General features: G+C 37.7%; 1 protein-coding gene across 1 annotated transcript; it reads right to left on the bottom strand.

The window, feature by feature from the left end:
- Positions 1-10253: 10253 nt before the first annotated feature.
- tax1bp3 (Tax1 (human T-cell leukemia virus type I) binding protein 3) lies at positions 10254-17757 on the bottom strand. Its single transcript, XM_053321978.1, has 4 exons — positions 17586-17757; positions 14339-14458; positions 10902-10979; positions 10254-10658 (listed from the first exon to the last, which is right to left on the bottom strand). The coding sequence occupies exons 1-4, from the start codon at positions 17622-17624 to the stop codon at positions 10509-10511; spliced, it is 387 nt and encodes a 128-aa protein (XP_053177953.1). The 5' UTR covers positions 17625-17757; the 3' UTR covers positions 10254-10508.
- Between the last annotated feature and the right edge of the window lie 1329 nt (positions 17758-19086).

Here is a 19086-nt window from a genome sequence, read left to right as displayed (position 1 = left end):
TGACTGAAAAGCCATAAAATATAATGAAATCACTGAAGGGCCATTTTAAACATGGGTTTTTAACAGTGATTTAAAAGGTCAAGCCGTTCCAGAGTCTAGGAGCTCCCCTTTGTGTGAAAATCTGGACCTTGGAACAACAAGATAGCTCGGGGGAATACCAGTCTCTGGGATTTGTTATTAACCAATAAAATCTTGAAATCTATTCTAAAAGCAACAGGTAGCCAGTGAAGAGAAGCCAGGATCGGTGAAATGTGCTTCCTAGATTGAAAATCCTGGAAGCAGAGTTTTAGATGAGCTGGAGGCAGATTTTTTTCTAAATTGATATTAAATGTACAGTATAAATACATTTTAAAAAATCTTGTTCATGACTTCATGTCATATAATACTGAGTAGTAATAGTGGTCATTTCCCTGAATTGTTTGAAGATTAGGTTTTTAATCTTAATTTAATTTAATTCATTCATTTTTTAGTAGTACATAGTAGTATATGAAGAGATTAGTTCCTTTACTGGTCCTCTCCTTCACCCACACAGAACATGTTAAACGTTACACTACATACTCTTGAACATGTGGCAAACTACAAGTATGGTTCTTGTTTACACAATGAAAGCTGTACTCAGAGATTTTTTTGTGCTGTAGTGAGTAACATAATAAAATGAGTAAAAATCAGTGCTGTATTTCTAAATCCTTCCTGAGACACATTTGTATACATTTAAAGGTACAAGAGCTGTAACGACAGCATTAAGCTTCAAAATATTGTATCAAGAGCTTCTGCAGTCTTACCGCGTTTCCCTCTGATGAGCAACACAAAGCCGTCTGTGTAAAGCACGTGGCTGTTGTTCGCGCGTCTCCTTATCTATGTATGGTACAAGATTTCCTCTGAACCACCCTTTACAAACAGACTTCACTCCCAGCGCTTCGAGAGTAATATACAACTGGCCTCTTCATCTGCGTGTCCTTCACATCTAATATAATCGCTCTGAGCACAAATGCCTTTATGTTTTTTTATTTTTCCCTGGAGGATAAACACTTAACATATGATCTCAGAAGATTTCACCTATTCTGTTTGCATCGCTCTTGCCTATTGATTTTCTTTTGTTTATTGTTCTGAGGTTCACATTTATCTATACATCCTACATACAGTTTAAAGGGCCATTGTTGAGCAGGCTGGGGATGATCCAAGCCCATTATTTAGCTTGGTGTCAGAAGCAGAATAATCAGCTCTCACACTTACTGCATATGTGTGTATTTTACAGTCAGTGACTAAAGCAAAAGAGGACACATCTGATCAAATATGCAACAGTCAGAATGTTTTACAAGTTTGAAGTACTCCGAGAGCACGGATGATCCTATTTCACCATTTCTGTGGAGAACTGGATGAACATAGAGAACAAATCATACTACATTAGTAATGAAACAGCTCCCATTTATGAGAATTAATAATTAAATATTATATATTGTTATGCTCTGCACATGCTCAGTGCAAACCAGTGTCAAAGTCCAGTACAGAAAACAAAGAGGGAACAATGAAGCCTTATTGAAGAAACAAAACTGCTGCTAAACATAAAGATAGAACATCCCCTTGATTGTGCACATTAAACTCTCTCTCTGATTTCACTATTTGAGTGACAAAAGCTACACCCGAAGCCTTCATTTGCATTGGACTGATGGAAACAACTGTAGCCTGCAATTTCTGTTCCTGACAATTATTTCATTGTACAATATGATGAATGTTCGTCAATGAGTTTCATTTGAAGGAGAGTCAGGTGTCTGCATTGCTGCTGCTTTGCCATTGCAGCAACCTACTTTCCAGGCAGATGCTTTAATTGCTAACAACTCTGATGTGAACCGTTCAGTGCAGAGCTCTTCTGTCTGACAACCCATACATGCACCAATACATGAGGATAGATTGGTGATCAAATTGAACATTGCAATATGAGCAAGGAAACATGGGTCCATAGTACTAATGGAAAGCATCATTAACCTTGGAAGAGTCGCCACACAGTTTTCATAATATCAATTAAGAGAAATAACAAATATCTTAACAGTACATCAAAAATCACTGCAGCCCACTCGGATCTGACAATGAATCACATTAAAAGATTAACATTAGCAAATGCTTTAACTTTGAACTCAGTATCAGTATTGTGGGTATGGAGCTAGTAGCAGGGCATGCAGTTTGTGGAGCGTATTTCACACCTCAGTAGAGAGGCACTTCAGACCTCCATGTTAAAATATACTGGGGCACAAGCTGTTACATACTGTTTGTCTTGTTAGTACTGTATTATAGATCTTTAAATATCTCTGCACCACAGTAAATGCTCTAAAAAATGGTTCAGACCCAACCAATTGCCTGATTTACAGATTTAAACAAGCGTTTACCATAAAACACCAATTACTCCTTCCAGACTGAGACATAATGCATATTGTATATTATATCTTTCTAAAAACATAAACATCTTTTGTGTCCTTAACCAACTGTTCATTGGTAACTCACCGCTCATGGTTTAGAATCTGTGTCAAACAGTCCAATCAACGTCAGGTAAACACTCAGACAGAGTCAGGATGGACGGTGCGTGTGTGTGTCCGGAGATGAGCGGCACAATGACAGGACCTTACACTGCTCTGCTCTCATAAGTAGACAGACATGAAAAGGCCTCTCATATGGCCTGACCTTCTCACACCTCCACACATGCTCACACGCATACACCTCCAAACACACACACATGGACGCTGAAGCCAACCTTTGGCAATCCATAAAAGTCAATGTCATGTGGTCCATCTATTTAGTTTACATCCCTTATGTTCCTGTGTCTTGACAGTAAACACAGCAACCTTCTCATGCAACATGACAACTGTTGTGCACAATGTGCACAAGAACACAGTCTAACTGATATCCAGACCAAACTCTTTGGATTTAAAGGATATCTCTATCAATTTTACAAATGAAGATCTGTTTACTTGTACCAGTACAACTCAGCCTTATGTGAAAACAGTTGTAGTATGTCTTCTGTGATTCTCAAGAAGCTATGGCAAGTCTGTTTTTAATGGTGGTGTGACAATACACATTTTTTTGTATAGCACATTTCAAAAAAAAGAAGCTGCTGAGTTACGTTACAGTTAAGTTTTAAAATATTGGAGCTTGGCCCTTGGGCAGGGTTCAGGTCATATTTAGCACTGAATGAAAAAAACAACCCTCTCATTTAATTAGATGAGGCCAGTGCATTGACAGAATGGGGTACCACTGCAGAGAGTTCAGGCAAGACAACACAGGGCGGTCCAGCAACACTGGCAATGTGCTGCATTGGCCAATCACATACAAGCAGGCCGATCCACATGGATTACTTTATGTGAGTGCTATGATTCTGCTGTTTACCTCAAAATTATCACAACGATAGATTAAACAGTTGCTTAGAGCTGTCACAATCTTGTCTGTCCGTTTTACAGTGCTCTACAGTGTTTTGCTGTTAAACCATTAGTATTCATGTGTAGCTCCAAATGAACTTCCTGGATTGTATTTCATTGGCTCACAACACGTCCCCACCAACATGGCCCCTTGCATTGTTTTAACACAGAGTTGTTTTCAGTATCAATACAGTCCTACAGGACAAACCCACATTTATACATATGGACCAAACTGCAACTACCACAGTTTGAGGTTGACACCAGTGCAGAAGTACCTTAATGTGCAATGCCACCAACGGCCACTAGATGCTGGCTCCAAAAAAAACCCTGCATGTGGCTGACCCCCATTCAAAAAGTGTCAACTTCTATGTGTTAATACAGTCATTATTTTTTCAACAGGTCCTCTTTACTCACAGTCTGAAAAGTCACAGGGTGGTGTGACTTTTATATATGAAACAGTCAACAGTTTGCAAATGTCCACCAATGCACAGGAGAGAGAACTTGGAGACGAATGTACGCTCTTTTTGATTCCCTGAGAAAATTGAACCACAGAGTTGTTTCTATCCTTTAAAAAAACACACATTTAAAAAATAGAGGAAATGCTGATTGGTCAATCAGTCAATGCCTTTGGGGGCTTAACTGAGAAAAAGCTGTGTGGAAACCCTTCCATCAGTAATTGAACATAATCAAGTGCCACTGTACTGACAAGGGTGGAAAAACTGTCCAGAGCTGCATATGTAAATGATGTGCTCAATGCTAAACAGGCAGGTAAAAGTCAGAATATTTTTTTTTATATCGATTTTAACCATTCTTTTTCATATCAGTGTCTCACAAATCTCCAAACTTGACAGATGTGCAATACTATATTACTAAAGTACACCTTTAAATTGTCAGTTTAACTATTAACAATCTTGTAGGCTAAGTAGGCTATAAAAATGGACATGACCTCAAAGATAGATAGATAGATAGATAGATAGATAGATTGATTGATTGATTGATTGATAGACATGTACAGATTAAATGACACTGATGACTTTATATTATTAGTTTTTCTTTCTGGTAATTCTGGCTGGAGAAAAAAAAGTAAAAAGTCCAGATACCCTGTTTCTGCCTTTGGTTGTATCAAGCTGTCATAAGGAGACAAATCCCTCCGTCGTCAACTGGTGGTCCTCCCTTAAGACTCTGCAAAACAGGGATGAAAACTTCACCATCTTTCGCAACTTTCACTCACAAACGTGTCAGCCCCATCTGAAAAGTAATACCTGTAGCTTTAAAAACAATCCTTGTCACTAATTAGCCGGTATAAGACAAATGAAAAGCTAATTACAAACAACATCTTACACACCTCTGCTCGAGACGCTCCTTACACCGTCATTCGGATGCCTTTCTGTCCACCACGCAGTTGATAATGAACTAATGTTGCCCACACACTGTATCTCCCCTCATCACCATCATCACCATAATCTTCACCATCATCATCATCATCATCATCTTCTCCACTGTTATCTCCCAGTTTACTATCAGGCGTTTGCGCTCGTCCAGGAAGCCTCCGGCGGAGAGGAGCGCCTGGGAGGTCTGCGTGGGAGGAGAGGTTAAGGATCCTTCAGGAGAGAAAAAATAATTAAGACAAACCACCTGCTGCCATACAACATTATAATACTCTCACGGTGTCTTAATGGATTTCATAATTAGTTATAATAATTCAATAATATTTTGGGGTTTATGTATGATAACATAGTTTAGAATGAAACATCACATGATAAGGCAACTCAATAAAACCCATATCCTTTAGAGAAAAAAAAAAAAAAACAGCAACAAAAACAACTTAACACTGAATTTGGGTCCTGAAGGAGCCTACTGTACAAACACAGTAGTTATTGCTATGACAACATGCATCTGCTCATTGCTCAGGGGAAGGCATGTATTTGTAAACCTTTGGCACCCAGCTGCCCAGCTTTCCACTCTCACACCCACTCACCATGTTCATGTTCACAGAAGTTACATTGATATGCATGTTGCCTACCACAATTGGAAAAACCCTGATCCACATTTGTGTCTTTCATAAAGAGGAAATGATACTACAAGTGAAGGTTCCATGTGGTTACTAATGGATTGTGAGGATACATTTAAACAGAAATGATACTTTAACATCATTATACAAACTCTAAATCTGTCATTGTGGGCTTTTGGGGATATCTGGAAACAGGAAGTTCTGCTCCCCATTTTCAGAAATCGAAAATCCCTGACCAAACATCACAAGATCACGAATTGTCATTTTTCACAGTACAATTGTTCATTTATCAGTGCCAGTTAACTGTAAATATTTGCCCAGAATATATCCTCTTAAGTCTCTTCAAATTTAGGAAAACACATTTTTTCCCAAGTACACTAAATCCTCTTGAGTTCATTCTTGAGCCTGAAATAGAAAAACTATCTCACCATGGGGTCCATTTAGTAGATGTTGTGGAGCTTTCCATTAGCAGATGGAGTTTTCCCGTGTTGTCGCACATGTGTAGATGATTCTGGTCCGTGTTGTCCCAAAAGACAACTGGACAAACTCTATCTGCTGAGCAACATTGTGCAATACAAACAAAAGCTACTAAATGGACCTCATGGTGACTTTTTTTTATGTCATCTGCTGATTCCAAACTCAAGAATGAATTTTCAATTTCAATCTTTAAGCCAAATTGGACACAAAAAAAGATAAAAAGATAATGCATCTACAATTGCATCACAATTGGGTAAACTGCTGAGGAAGACTCTGTGATCTGATTGAAAGCTCTAGAACAGCAGCTCAATGGACGTTGTGATGAGATTGCTTAAATACATTCTTAGCCTCAGACACGAGATGATACTGTATGTTTTTAAAGCTGCACAACTTCATCAACTTAAAATGTTTTAGACAACCTCCAATCACATACTGTATGTTTTGATTCATAATTTGTGTTTAATATGTTTTTTTTTCCACAAAAAAAGTTCAAGTTAGAAATTCAAGTTTCCACATCACATTTGTATAAGGTAGGATTTGCTTAAGTATGTATCGGGTGACATCTGGCCTGAGAAGTGAAGCTCAAACATCCAACTGAATGAATAAGAAGAAAAATGTTAAACGTTCTTGTGTGTCATTGCATTTATATTTTAAAACATGGAAATTGAAATAAAACTCACAGCATGTGTTTATAAATAGGGAAACATTGGGGTAGAGTAAGAGCAGAGTAAGAGGTCAATGACTTCCTTATCTTAAGTATCATACTACTCTGCTCTATACAAACAGAATGAATGCTAACACTGAACCTCAACATGCCCATACATTTACTGCAAACATTCAGGAAACCTCTTCTCCAGCTATTTATTACTCCTCCTAACTTGCGAATAAATCTGGAGCTGTGGACTACCCTCTGGTTCCAATCTGGTGAAGGACTAAAGTGATAGGAGCAGATTGCATTGCCATGGCAACACAATTACCCTGCCATAACGTGGGAGGATGGATCATGTATGATCCACGTTTAGATAGCGCAATTATTCACCCGCCTGCAGGAAGGAACAGTTATCTTTGTGTTGTCTTTAGCGCTAACATATTGCATTCTTATGGTGCAACAATCACAATTCATTGAGTCTGATGAGATAGTAATAATTCGCTGTTTTCTGTTGGTATAGGCCTAAATGGTTTTATAAGTGAATTCATACATGAACTATATTTAAATACATTCATATTCACCTTGTTTCCAAACTGAATATATAAGTCATTTTGAGGGCCATAGAAACAAAATTATAAATAGTAGCCATAATTTGTAAATGCAAATTAAATTATGGCACACATTACATACACACACACACAAGTTGGGTCGTCATTGCTCCCACTTATAGCTGTCCATTAGTTACCTAGCAACATGCAATGTGTTAATGTTGCGGTATTAGTGGGCGCAAACTCACATTGTGAGTCTAAGCAGTGGTTGCAATGTTTGTGCAACCACTTTATTATCTCATAACATTGCTTAATAGTATTATGATGCCCAGGCAAGTGGAATGGAGCATGCTTCCCTCTGTCGCTGGAACAAAAATAACAGACGCGCACACATACACACATACACACATACACACACACACAGTTTGCTCATCAATTATTTCTCAAAGGGGGGATTTTAGCTCAGCATTGCCCTAAATCGACCCTCTCCCATGACAGTACAGGTGTTATTTTAAGATTTTAAAAAGAAAACATTACACAGCAAATTCTACCTTATCTTGTTTGGGCCTCAGAAAACACCAAAACTCATCAGAATACTCTGAATACACCAGAATGACTAACTTCCAAGTTACAAACTATATATAAAAAGATAAGGAAACGTGCTGTAGATGAAAAGGCTCTCGTGAGTGTGAAAGAAAGGGAAATGTATCTCATTATATAGCATGTTTTTTTTTAAGAAGTGCTTCTAAAAGATTATATCTCAATGAACAAGCAAATTACAATCCAACTTTCTCACAAGCTTTTTAAGCAGTTAGTAGCTTTCTGCATTTTTTCTCAGCAATATGGACTGTTTCCCCGAATCCTGAGTTCAAAGGCGAGTGATTGGTTCCAGGCTCACATATTTAAGAGATGAAAGTAGCGAAAGCTCTCTGTGTTAAAATGCCTCGGTAAACACAGAAAGGTCAGGGAATAGATTCTTCGCTTTGAAAATGTCAGCTGATTACTTTATAACTGGCAACATGAAGCTATTTTGAAGGGCCAGTAAGATAAAAAGGCTTTGCAGTGTGGAGCGGAGAGGGGGAAAAAATAGAACACATTACATTGTGGTGTGTTATCAATAAAAAAGCAGCAAGGCATACTTCAGTCTCAGTGTTTTTATATATGAGAAACATTCAGATGGTAAACTGTGTATAATCAAAATATTTGTGCCCTGCTGGTAGTTTACAATTTAAGTGATTTGTCTCATATTACATCATCATGAATTTTCTAAATGTACCAATGTGTTGAAATTCTGTAGCAGTGGTTCTCAACCTGCTGGCCGAGGCTCCTCAAGGGGTCTTCAGGGGTCCCAAGAGGATGGGAGGGAAGAGAAAAAACCCTACCCAAAGCAAGTTTTGGACCAGTGCTGTAAAGTATAAAAAGGTTTTCCAGGTATTCCAAAATGCATAGTTATTAAAGGGTTAAATTGACTCCACTACTTTAATATTTGGACTCTTTTGAATACAGTATGAGCCCTCCTTTAGACAGACTGTACCCTTAACATTCATTTACTGTTGTATCAGTATGATGCTGTCTCCTTATTGCATTATTATTTTATCAACAACAATGATAAAGTAGAAACCAGTTTTCTTGAGCAGTGGAGATTTCATTTTGGAATGAAAGTCAAATTATTCTCTTACAGACATTTTATAAACCATTAACATAATAAAGAAAAGCCAATATCATCAGTCAAAACATTTCAGATTAGTATCGTAATACCAGTTTCAATACTGTAATATTTAAAAAAAACAAAATACTATTTTTGATTAGTACTAAAATCAGTCATTGGAAATATTATGTAGAAAAGTTTGTGTAAGAGGCAGTAAATCATCATTGGGTTGCAAAGATCACACAGGAATGGTTGAATGGAAGATTGAAGGATGCTGGTATCATTAAACATAGGCTGCTGCACACAATTCAAATTTTCTAACAGTCACTCTTGCTTTGTTCAGACTTACATTTGACTGGGACTTTTCTTTCACTATGGTCAGAGACAACAACATTTTATAGCTTGACACAAACTGAATGATGCTGATTCCAGTGTGAAACTAGCAGACTTGTTTGCATCAAAAACAGCAAATGATTAAAGAACCAAAAGATCCAAACTGTCTCTCCCTGTACCTGATACTAGTGAATATATTGAAAATGACACAGATCATATGACAGGTGTTACCATTTAAATGTCCAGCATGAGGAATATTGTTTGTATGGGCTGTAATTAGTGTAACATGCTGCAAAAATGTCAGTTGTATTTTTACTTGAACAGACACAGAAGAACAGATGATGTTACTTTTCCACACATGTAATAGAAATCAACAAAACATGAGATAAAAAGAACAGAAAAAGACATTAATGAGATGATAATTAGTGAAAATACATTAGTATGCAACAAAAAACGGGAATACTGGTATTATGTTTGTTGATAGACTTTCACTGTACCACTATAGAAAAAAAAAATCATGATGTCATCAAAATGATTACAAGCACTGCTCTACATGTGCTAATCACTTCAGAGTGCTTTGGCTTTTTCTTTGGCATTTGAAGCTGTAACCTTCACGGGAATGACAGCGAAAAACATTGGTTATTTTATTTAAATGATATGAAATGTTGTATTCATTAAAGATACAATGATTTTGATGTATTTAGTCCCTCTTTGGTCAACTGCTGGCAGAAAAGGATAGATGTCTGTTGACTCCTATTGCTCCCAAATAGCTGCTATCAAGTATGGGTTGAGGTGAGGTGGCAAGTACTGTGTTTCTCTAAATGAAAATGGATCAAGAATGATTTGTTAGACTCAAATCGACATATAGACCATTTGATTAAATGTTTTCCAAAAACTCACTTAAGTTTGCTGTTATTAAAAAAACAAACCAAGCACACAGTAATTATTGTTCATAATAAAGCAAAGAATTCCTCCTGTGTCACCCCACCTCTAAAATATACTTTTCATACAGCAACATTTTAAAATAAACAAAAATGTTGATGTTCTCAAAATTAGCCAACATTGATTATGTGAGTTTTGGAACACTCTTCATGAGAAAAACATCTGCTAGTGTTTTTCTTCTGCACAGCAGAGCAGATTCAGATTAAATGGATTTTTTTTTTTTGGATTAGTTACCCGTGGATATACTACAAAAACATGTATAGAAAAAGTCATGCAAATTGTCATTGTTCAATGACTGATCAGATTATGAACTGACTCAAACATCTGGATATGTCACCTTCACAGTGGGAGATCTCATGTCATCTGTGTGATTTGTCTGCATTCCCATAGTTATAAAGGCCACAATGCAACCGTCATCTAAATTTGTGTGAGTCCCAGTACACGAGAGTCCTTGGCTATATTGTATTAGTCTGTGGTTATAGATGGTGCCACTATGCTACTGCCTGGGCTGACTGCCCATAGAGTGTCTGACAGCATCTTCCAGTGACTTCCTGGTTACCAGTAGTCGCACCACATCCTCATTCTTCTTTGTCAGTCTTTTGCGAGCTTTGTCGTGGGTCACCATGGTCATGTCCCAGCCGTTCACCTGGGAGGAACAAAGACAGAAAAAACACTCAACACAATTTTAGAGGGAGGCCAGCCTGTTGGAATGTTACCTGTGTGTAGTGATGGCAACTGCAAGATTTATAAATATCCAATAATACAAAGTAATAGAAGACTGAAGATGAAAACACATTGGCTTATGAAAGACAAATGGCATCTCCTTCCTCATACTCTGGTATTCATATAGTGCCATCTTGTGGATCTATCATTTGAGGTCACTACACACCTGCATTATTTTGTCTCCCATCCTCAAGTCTGCCACATCTGCAGGTCCTCCTGGTGTTATCCTGGTCACATAGATGCCCTTTGGGGAACACAAACACATTCACAAAAACACAATAATTATTTCATGTTCATAATGAGACCTGTATCACTGAAACATCCCTCTGCGTACCTGTTCAATAAGATTACAAATAACACTCTACAGGCATTTGTTCCTGCAGGCTTTTGCCAGCTAAATGTGTGTTTTTGTCTGTGTGTCTTGTTATTGTGAAGCGACCTTGGGTTTCATGAAAGGCGCTATACAAATAAATAAAGTTATTATTATTATTATTATTTACAAATGCATTACAGTGCCTTTAGTATCTGTGGGTTCATCATAATCCAAAGGTTATTCTTTCATTCCCTGTTCATTATATGTTATTACAGCTCACATGTAATTTCATTGAGAGCAAAACATTGGCAAGTATGTAATCCAGTGCTGTTTAACTTTGGGAGTGTCATCTACGATAACGATATGGCACCAAAACAGGTTGGTAAACTGAATGACTCAAGTTCCTTTTCAAGGATATGTGTTCAGTGGTATCAAGAGGGACCTCAGCGCATCTGGACTCAGAAGTTACTATAGTGTTCATAAATATGTCGAGGATATCTAAAGGAGTGTAAAGCCTGAAATGTCCTGAAGGAAGTTATCATTAATATTATGGTAGCTGGCAGTGGCTGGTATCCGTTGGTGCATTTCCATCTCTCCAGCTCAAAGTGTACGGTGCAGTCAGCAGGTAAGACCTGACTGTGTGTAAACTTGCAGTAGTTATTTCTATGACATCTGTTGAGTGAATCTGATTTGTTCACGCCTGAGGCAACAGATAATGTGTTCAGGCTTGTCCCTGATTTATAGCTTGACAAAATACTGCTCTTGTAGAACTGTGTCTCAACAGGACGGGGGCGGATGTGAATAACCAAATTACAACATCAGGCATTAAAGTACGGAGGGCCGAAACTGACAAAATCAAAACTAAATACAGATTCAATAAATTAATTAATATGCCAGTTAATGCACCAAAAATGATATTAAGAATAAATGTAGGGAAGGACCCCACACAATGTATGGGATATCGGCCCTTAAGTCTCCTCTGTCAGGATTTCAAGATCCTGATCCTGGCCTACAGAATCCAAAGATGCATAAGGAAGGGCTAGGTTAGGGTTAGTTAGTACACCCGGACCAAACAGGGTTCATTGCTGGCTGCCAGGGTACCGATAATGTTAGGAGAGTTTTAAGTTTACACTCACTCGCCGCAGGAAGGGAAACTTCATCAATGCTTTCTCAGCTTAGACGCTGAGAAAGCATTTGATATATTAGATTGGACATTCCTTGAGAAGACACTGGCACATATGGGCTTTGATCAGACTTTTATTAAATGGATTAAAGTGTTTTATATGAACCCAAGATCAAGAGATAGAATTGTTCGGAATTCTTTAATCTGGGTAGGGGTACAAGACAGGGGGATGCGTTGTTGCCGGCCCTGTTTGCTCTTAGTATAAAACCTCTTGCAGAACTAATCAGAAGTAGTACCTTATTCAGGGTATAAAAGATGAGGGAGGGAATCAACATAAGGTGCGGACGACATAATAGTGTTCATAGAAAATCCTGTATCCTCTGTCCTTGCCCTCTTGCAAAATATGAATGATTATGGTCTAGTGTCTGGATATAAAATGAATCCCACTAAATCAGAGGAAATGATAATTTCAGGGACATGGCTTAGCCAACTTGATAACATAGTGTCTTTTCGCCATTCCAATCAAGGATTTAGATACTTAGGAACTATACTAACTCCCAAAATGTCACAGTTATATCAAGCAAATTATGGAAAGCTACTTGAAGGTGTTTAAAACTGACCTCAGTAGATGGGATGTGTTACCGCTACCCAATGTCTACTTTTAAAATGCTGGATAAACTCATATCCAAATTCATATGGCAGAATAGAAGACCAAGGCTAAGATACAAAATTCTCAATCTTGGGAAGGACAAGGGAGGTCTTTCCCCTCACAATTTACAACACTATTTCTGGGCTGCACAGTTAACGACAGTGGTAGCCTGGATTGTCGATGACACAGAGACAGGATGGGTTAACATAGAACAGAGCTCAGAGCCAGGAATACCTTTATCTACCTTAGTTTTCATGAGCAAACAGTCCCAAAAGAAAGTGGGAATTCAAAACATATGGGTGAAGCATACCTTGAAAGTGTAGTCTGCAGTTTAAAAGCAATTTAGGGGGTAGCTACCCTCTCTCGGGCTATGCAAATCGTTGGAAATACAGAATTCCTCCCCTCAACAACGGATAACACTTTTAAGAGATGGGCAGACAGTGGTTTAAAGCAGTTATTTTGTGATAACATTTTGTAGCCATTCTCATATCTCCAGGAGAAGTTTCAATTGCCATCCTCTGACCTGTTTAGGTACTTCCAGATTAGGCATTACAACACAAAACATACAGATTGGAACATAATCTGTAATTTGCCTACAAACATTGAAACATATTTTATTAATATAATTAAACACCAAATTCCCACCAAGAACCATGTTTCCCATATCTATGGGAGCCTAATGATGGACTTACCAGACAACACCTTCCATATTAAAATCAACTGGAGGGAACTGAAGCTGAATATTATGCTTCAAGATAAGGAATGGGAAATGCTATGTACTGGATGCCATAAAGGTATAAGCAGTAGTATGTGGAAGGAGTTTGACTGGAAGACCAAAATAAGTTTTTTTAGGACACCTCTGGTACTCTCTTTCTAGACAGCCCCAAGGTATTACTGGAGGGAATGTGGTATGATTGGTGATCAATCCCATATATTCTGGGATTGTCCTAAATTGGTTCCCTTCTGGTCGGGGGTAACGGGGGAGATAGATCAAATTTTGGAAATTGACCTACCGCTCAACCTGAGACACTTTATACTAGATCTGGTTGCAGAGGAGGTATGTACTAGAAACCACATGTATCTGCTGCATACTCCTGATGACTGCTAGGAAGATGGTGACACCACAACTGCCCACGTTAGAACAGTGGAAACAGAAATTGAGGGAAATATATGGGATGGAGGCTATGACTGCCCAAGTACAATTGAAGACAGACTTTTTTCAACAGAGATGGCTGACACTAACAATGTATTTTTCTGACTGAGAGGAAAACTAAAGCTGTTCTGATATTATCATTATGTCTTTTATTTAAGTTACTATTTTTTCATACTTTCCCAGTATTCATTTTATACCACATATGCAAGGTCCAATATATACTTATTGGAACATTAGTACAAACCCTCACAAATAATGTTGTGATAAATGCAGAAATATCCATTTTTGTCCATATCAGCCACCTCTGGTTATATCACTACATGGCATACAACCACAGGACAAAAAGTACTAACACACAGGCTTACTTTGTCAGTCTTGTCCTCAGAGAAAGGATTCTGACCGGGGTCCTGGTCTATGCCTCCTCCAATGCTGAAGCCAAGGATCAGATTATCTCCCTGTCGCAACTTCTGGATCTCAATTCGTTGCTGTTTGATAGAAAGAAGAAAAAAAAATGCTTTGAACACAACAAAGAAACATATCCTACTGCAAAGGTATTTTGGATCTAGGAGTGAATGTGCTCTAATTTTGTAGACTGAAGACTTTCTGAAGATTGACTGTCCACAAAGAGTGTGCTCTCAGATCAGTTCGGACCTCTGTATCTGACATGATCCTGATATTTTCTTCCTTCTTAACAACATATTTTGAACACGGTCGTGTGGTACGGACACTTGGATGTCAAATGAAAAAGGAAACTGTTGAGTGGTCAATATGGCCAGATGCAACTAAACCACAGGCATGCACTGAATACCAAAAAGAAAGTCCTGTCCATTATACCCACAATTTGAACTGCTTCCCTCAGGAGGCCATGAGTCATCAAAATTTTCTATCAGAAATAATTTGACCTCAGGGCATTTAGTTTTTTTTTTAATTAATACTGAGTTAATTGCGCTGGGCCACTCCCTTACCTCACACCTCGGTGAATTTGTACATTTGTCTTATGTTTGCCAAATTTGGCTCTCTGTACTTTTTCTCACAGACCTACTGAACTGTATTTGAATTGCTTACAATTGAATTCAAGCCTCTCCCAATTTTTTGTTTTCTACTATTGTCTTATTTGTTCAGTATGGTTGTACTTGAAGATTTAACCAGTCAATTTAAAAAAAACCCTTGGCACATAAATGCATCCAATATTTTTTGAAGTTTTATACCGACATGTCTCTCTTCAGGAAAACAGTGGATATAGGCTTCTTGCTTTCTGCCAGCGTTCTCATGTATCAAACCTGAACCGTTGGTCTATCAGAACTGTGTCAATATTGTCTCTACACCGATGTCGCCAAGACAGGTTCCCGCACATTATTCTTCTTGCTGTTTTAAGAGACTCCTGTTCTTATGAGAGGAGCAACTGCTTTAGGCATAATAGTCCAAAATAAAACCATTCACAATTAACAATGACGCCTTTGAAAATGATGTTTTTGAAATTATTGATTTAGCTCAAATAAATGAAAGAGCAAGAACTATACATGATTTCAAAAATCTGGATATTCCAATTTGGTGACTGCCATTAATCATAACTGTAACACTAACTTATCGATTTAAATTCATTTAAAATGTGACTCATACATCAGTAAATACAATGAAGGGGTTTTTTTTAAATGATGACGGGCAACTGCATTGAAAGTTCTGTGCAAGCACAAAAAAAGTTTCACATTTTGATTTTTTTTCTATTCTCAAATTAAAATTGGCTTTCCAGCTATTTGAAAATGGAAAATTGACTGTATACACTATACAGCCAAGTCACCACCCAGTGAGGCACTGATTTATCCAGTGCACACTTGGACAGAGACTTCATCAGTGCAGTCATGCCCTTGACACCGACAAGCAGCTGCAGGCTCACTAACCAGATGGATAGCTGACTCTTGACAGTAAGACTCTTCACAACACTCTCAACACAATGACCGCCTGTGTGTTTCATGATGAGTAACCAGACGTTCCCTCAGTGCTGTGGCTGATACAAAAAGGTCTGAGGCTGTCTGGGACTCTGTCTGAAAGCTTAAGTCAATCATTAAGGACTTGCAGGCACTATACCAGTCAAGGGGTTCACACCCTGACTGAAAGATCATCTATTACTCTGTTAGAATAAATCACATTAAAAAGAAGACACCACTTGCATACAAATATGTAAGTCCTTTCATATACATGGACTGAGAAGGCACTAGACTTTAACTTGTGCAGACTAAATCTTACATGTTGGTGTATAGTTAAGTTTCACTATCTGAAGATCGAGTGAAATGCATGCAAGGCATGAAAACTGAAGCTCGATATTATGGCCACAACTAACAATTATTTTTTACTATCATTACAGTCTATGAGTAAACCCCATAAGCATCAACAAAATTAAATCCATGACAAGTTACAGATTAATTTCTGAAAGAGTTTAGTCTAGATATCAAATCTAGAAGAAATATATTAAATAGTTAAATCTAAATATTAAATGTTACAGCTAAATGTTAAATGTAAATATTAAATCTAAATCTAAATGTAAATATTAAATCTAAATGCTAAATGCTAAATGCTAAATGCAAATCTAAATGTTAAATCTAAATGTTTGGGGTGAAACTAAATATTTAGCTAAAATAATGTAATTCACTCTGCCGGTAACTGGAAGTACCGAAATAAAAGCTTGAGATGGTCAGACTGTGTTTATAGAATAAAAAACGACTTCACATCAACTTATTGGGGGAAATGAACACTTGAACATACACTAGCGTGATAATAACTAGGTAAAATAACAAAAAACATATTTAGTTTCACCCCGAACATTTAGATTTAGATTTAGATTTAGATTTAACATTTAGATTTAACATTTAGATTTAATATTTAGATTTAGATTTAGCATTTAGATTTATATTTATATTTAGCATTTAGATTTAATATTTAGATTTAGATTGAATATTTAGATTTAACATTTAAGTGTAACATTTGGCAAAATGTAAGTGTGAGCAACTTTACAAACGGCGCAGCATATTCTGAAGCATTAGGTATTTCTTTAATCTCTTTTTATTTGTAAAATTATGTGTAATGTTTGATGGAAAACCAGTGCGTCGCCTTGCGTTCACATCTACCACCTCTATGGACTGCACATACAGATCTATTTTGTAATTGTGATAATTCCTACAGCACTTAAAGGCAGCGCAGAAACAGTACCTTCCAGAGGTATTTCAGACCAGGAAGACCGAATCACACCGACGGTGACGCCCATCTCTGTCAAAGCCTTTTAATTATTATCATGGAGCCCAATGCCATATTTTCTAATATATTTAAATATTGCGCGTCCTTATTGAGTAACTTTCGTTGAATTGTTTCACGATAACTAAGCTTGCGACGTGGAAATTATGCTACTATGTGGATGCTGGTGAATTTAGCTCCCACTTTGTTAACCTCAGCTGAACAAGGTAATCTTCCAGTGAAAATAGTAAGCAAGAAAATACACTGTAGACAACAAGTTAATACATGAACCTAGGGTACAGTTTTGTGCTCATTTGGTTGACCGTCGGGACAAGACGCTGAACAATGGAGTCCCATGAATGGAAACAGCCCCACTCCCAAACTTACCACAACAGCAGTCACCGGCTGTCCTGGGATGAAAGACATCGTGTTGTCGGGATGTTGTGGTTGAATAGCGTAAATACTTCCGACGACTGCTTTAATTAAAGTTAACGGAGAAGGAAACGGGTTCTAGAGTGTGACAACTTGTGAGATCACTAAGTTACATGAGTAACAAGCAGGCTGCTCCCTGGCTGGAACTGCTTTCCCGATGACGTCACCTCATCTCCCAGCAGATCTGCTCCGCGCGATTTGTGGCTCAGGGTAGCTGGCGGAGGCGGTGCTTAACAGGTGGCCATGGCCCCTTTAAGACTCTTCCAGGGATGTTTGGTTGGCCCTTGTGACCCCCAAGACGAGACTGGGTGTTCGCCTTAAAAGGAACTGACAAATACTTTAAGTGACCTCTTTTATGATCCTGCATAGTCCATCTATTGCATACTTGACTCCACGTTGTAGAAAAAGTAGACCATGTGCAGTAATATGAGCATTCAGAGTGTAAGCCACTAAAATTGTAGGATGGGTTCACAGTTTTCACAGGTTCATAGTCAAGTGTGCACGTGACCAGTGAAAAAGGTTTTCCTCACTAATCCTCCTGTTCATACTGGTTATTAAAAGAACCCATTCAAATGTGCTTTCAGGGTAAGTGATGGGGGCAAATAAGCAGTCTGAGTTATGCATAGACTATCAAGTGGATATCTGCCACATTTACTTTTAGCATCAACTTCCCACTTTGTGTTTCCTTAGTCAGTGTTTGTGGAGCGAATAATAATAACAAAAGAGGAACTGTACCATTGAAAGATATCTACATGGTTGGACTAATTTGGATGGCTGAAGCTTCATATTAGCTTCAGATAAACTTTTAAGTGCATTTTTGCACAGATGGGGGCTTGTGAATTTTTGCCCTCACCATTTACATTATAAGTGTGAACATGGAAAATGATTATGGCTCTTGACTGTTGTTTTAAGGCAGACTTGAAAAATTGTGAACCAGTCCTTTAATAAATAAAAAAAACTAAAAGTCAGGAGTGTTTTGTGATAACAACATAGTTATTCAAAGATATTGAGATTGTGTAGTTTTGATTCTAGTGTATAAAAATGGGAACGTAATCATGGAGATATTTATTTTTCCAATTTCTACATGATTATCTAATTTTTTTTCCTGGCACCAATGGGGCTCCATAATTACTCTATTTGTACTGTAAAAATAAATGTGAGATGCTGTTCTGCTTGAGTAGGACATTGTAGTGCTCACTAGTGGAAGGTTTTGGGGTATGTGTAGCCCATTTTACCTGCCACCACTTAATACTTTTAATTCACTACACATCATAGTTTTCACTCTACTTCAGTGTTATCTATACTTACTGGCTACTTGCAAAAACAAACATATGATCATATTATGAAATTGGATGCACTGGCTTCACTAACATTTTAAGCATGTATGTGAAATTGCATCCTTTTTACATTGTGGTATCTCTTAAAACCTGGATAACTGAATAATCACTATATTCTT

The sequence above is a fragment of the Scomber japonicus genome, chromosome 7 (genome assembly GCF_027409825.1).
Source record: "Scomber japonicus isolate fScoJap1 chromosome 7, fScoJap1.pri, whole genome shotgun sequence".
Lineage (NCBI taxonomy): Eukaryota > Metazoa > Chordata > Actinopteri > Scombriformes > Scombridae > Scomber > Scomber japonicus.
This window is presented reverse-complemented; position numbering and strand designations above follow the sequence as displayed.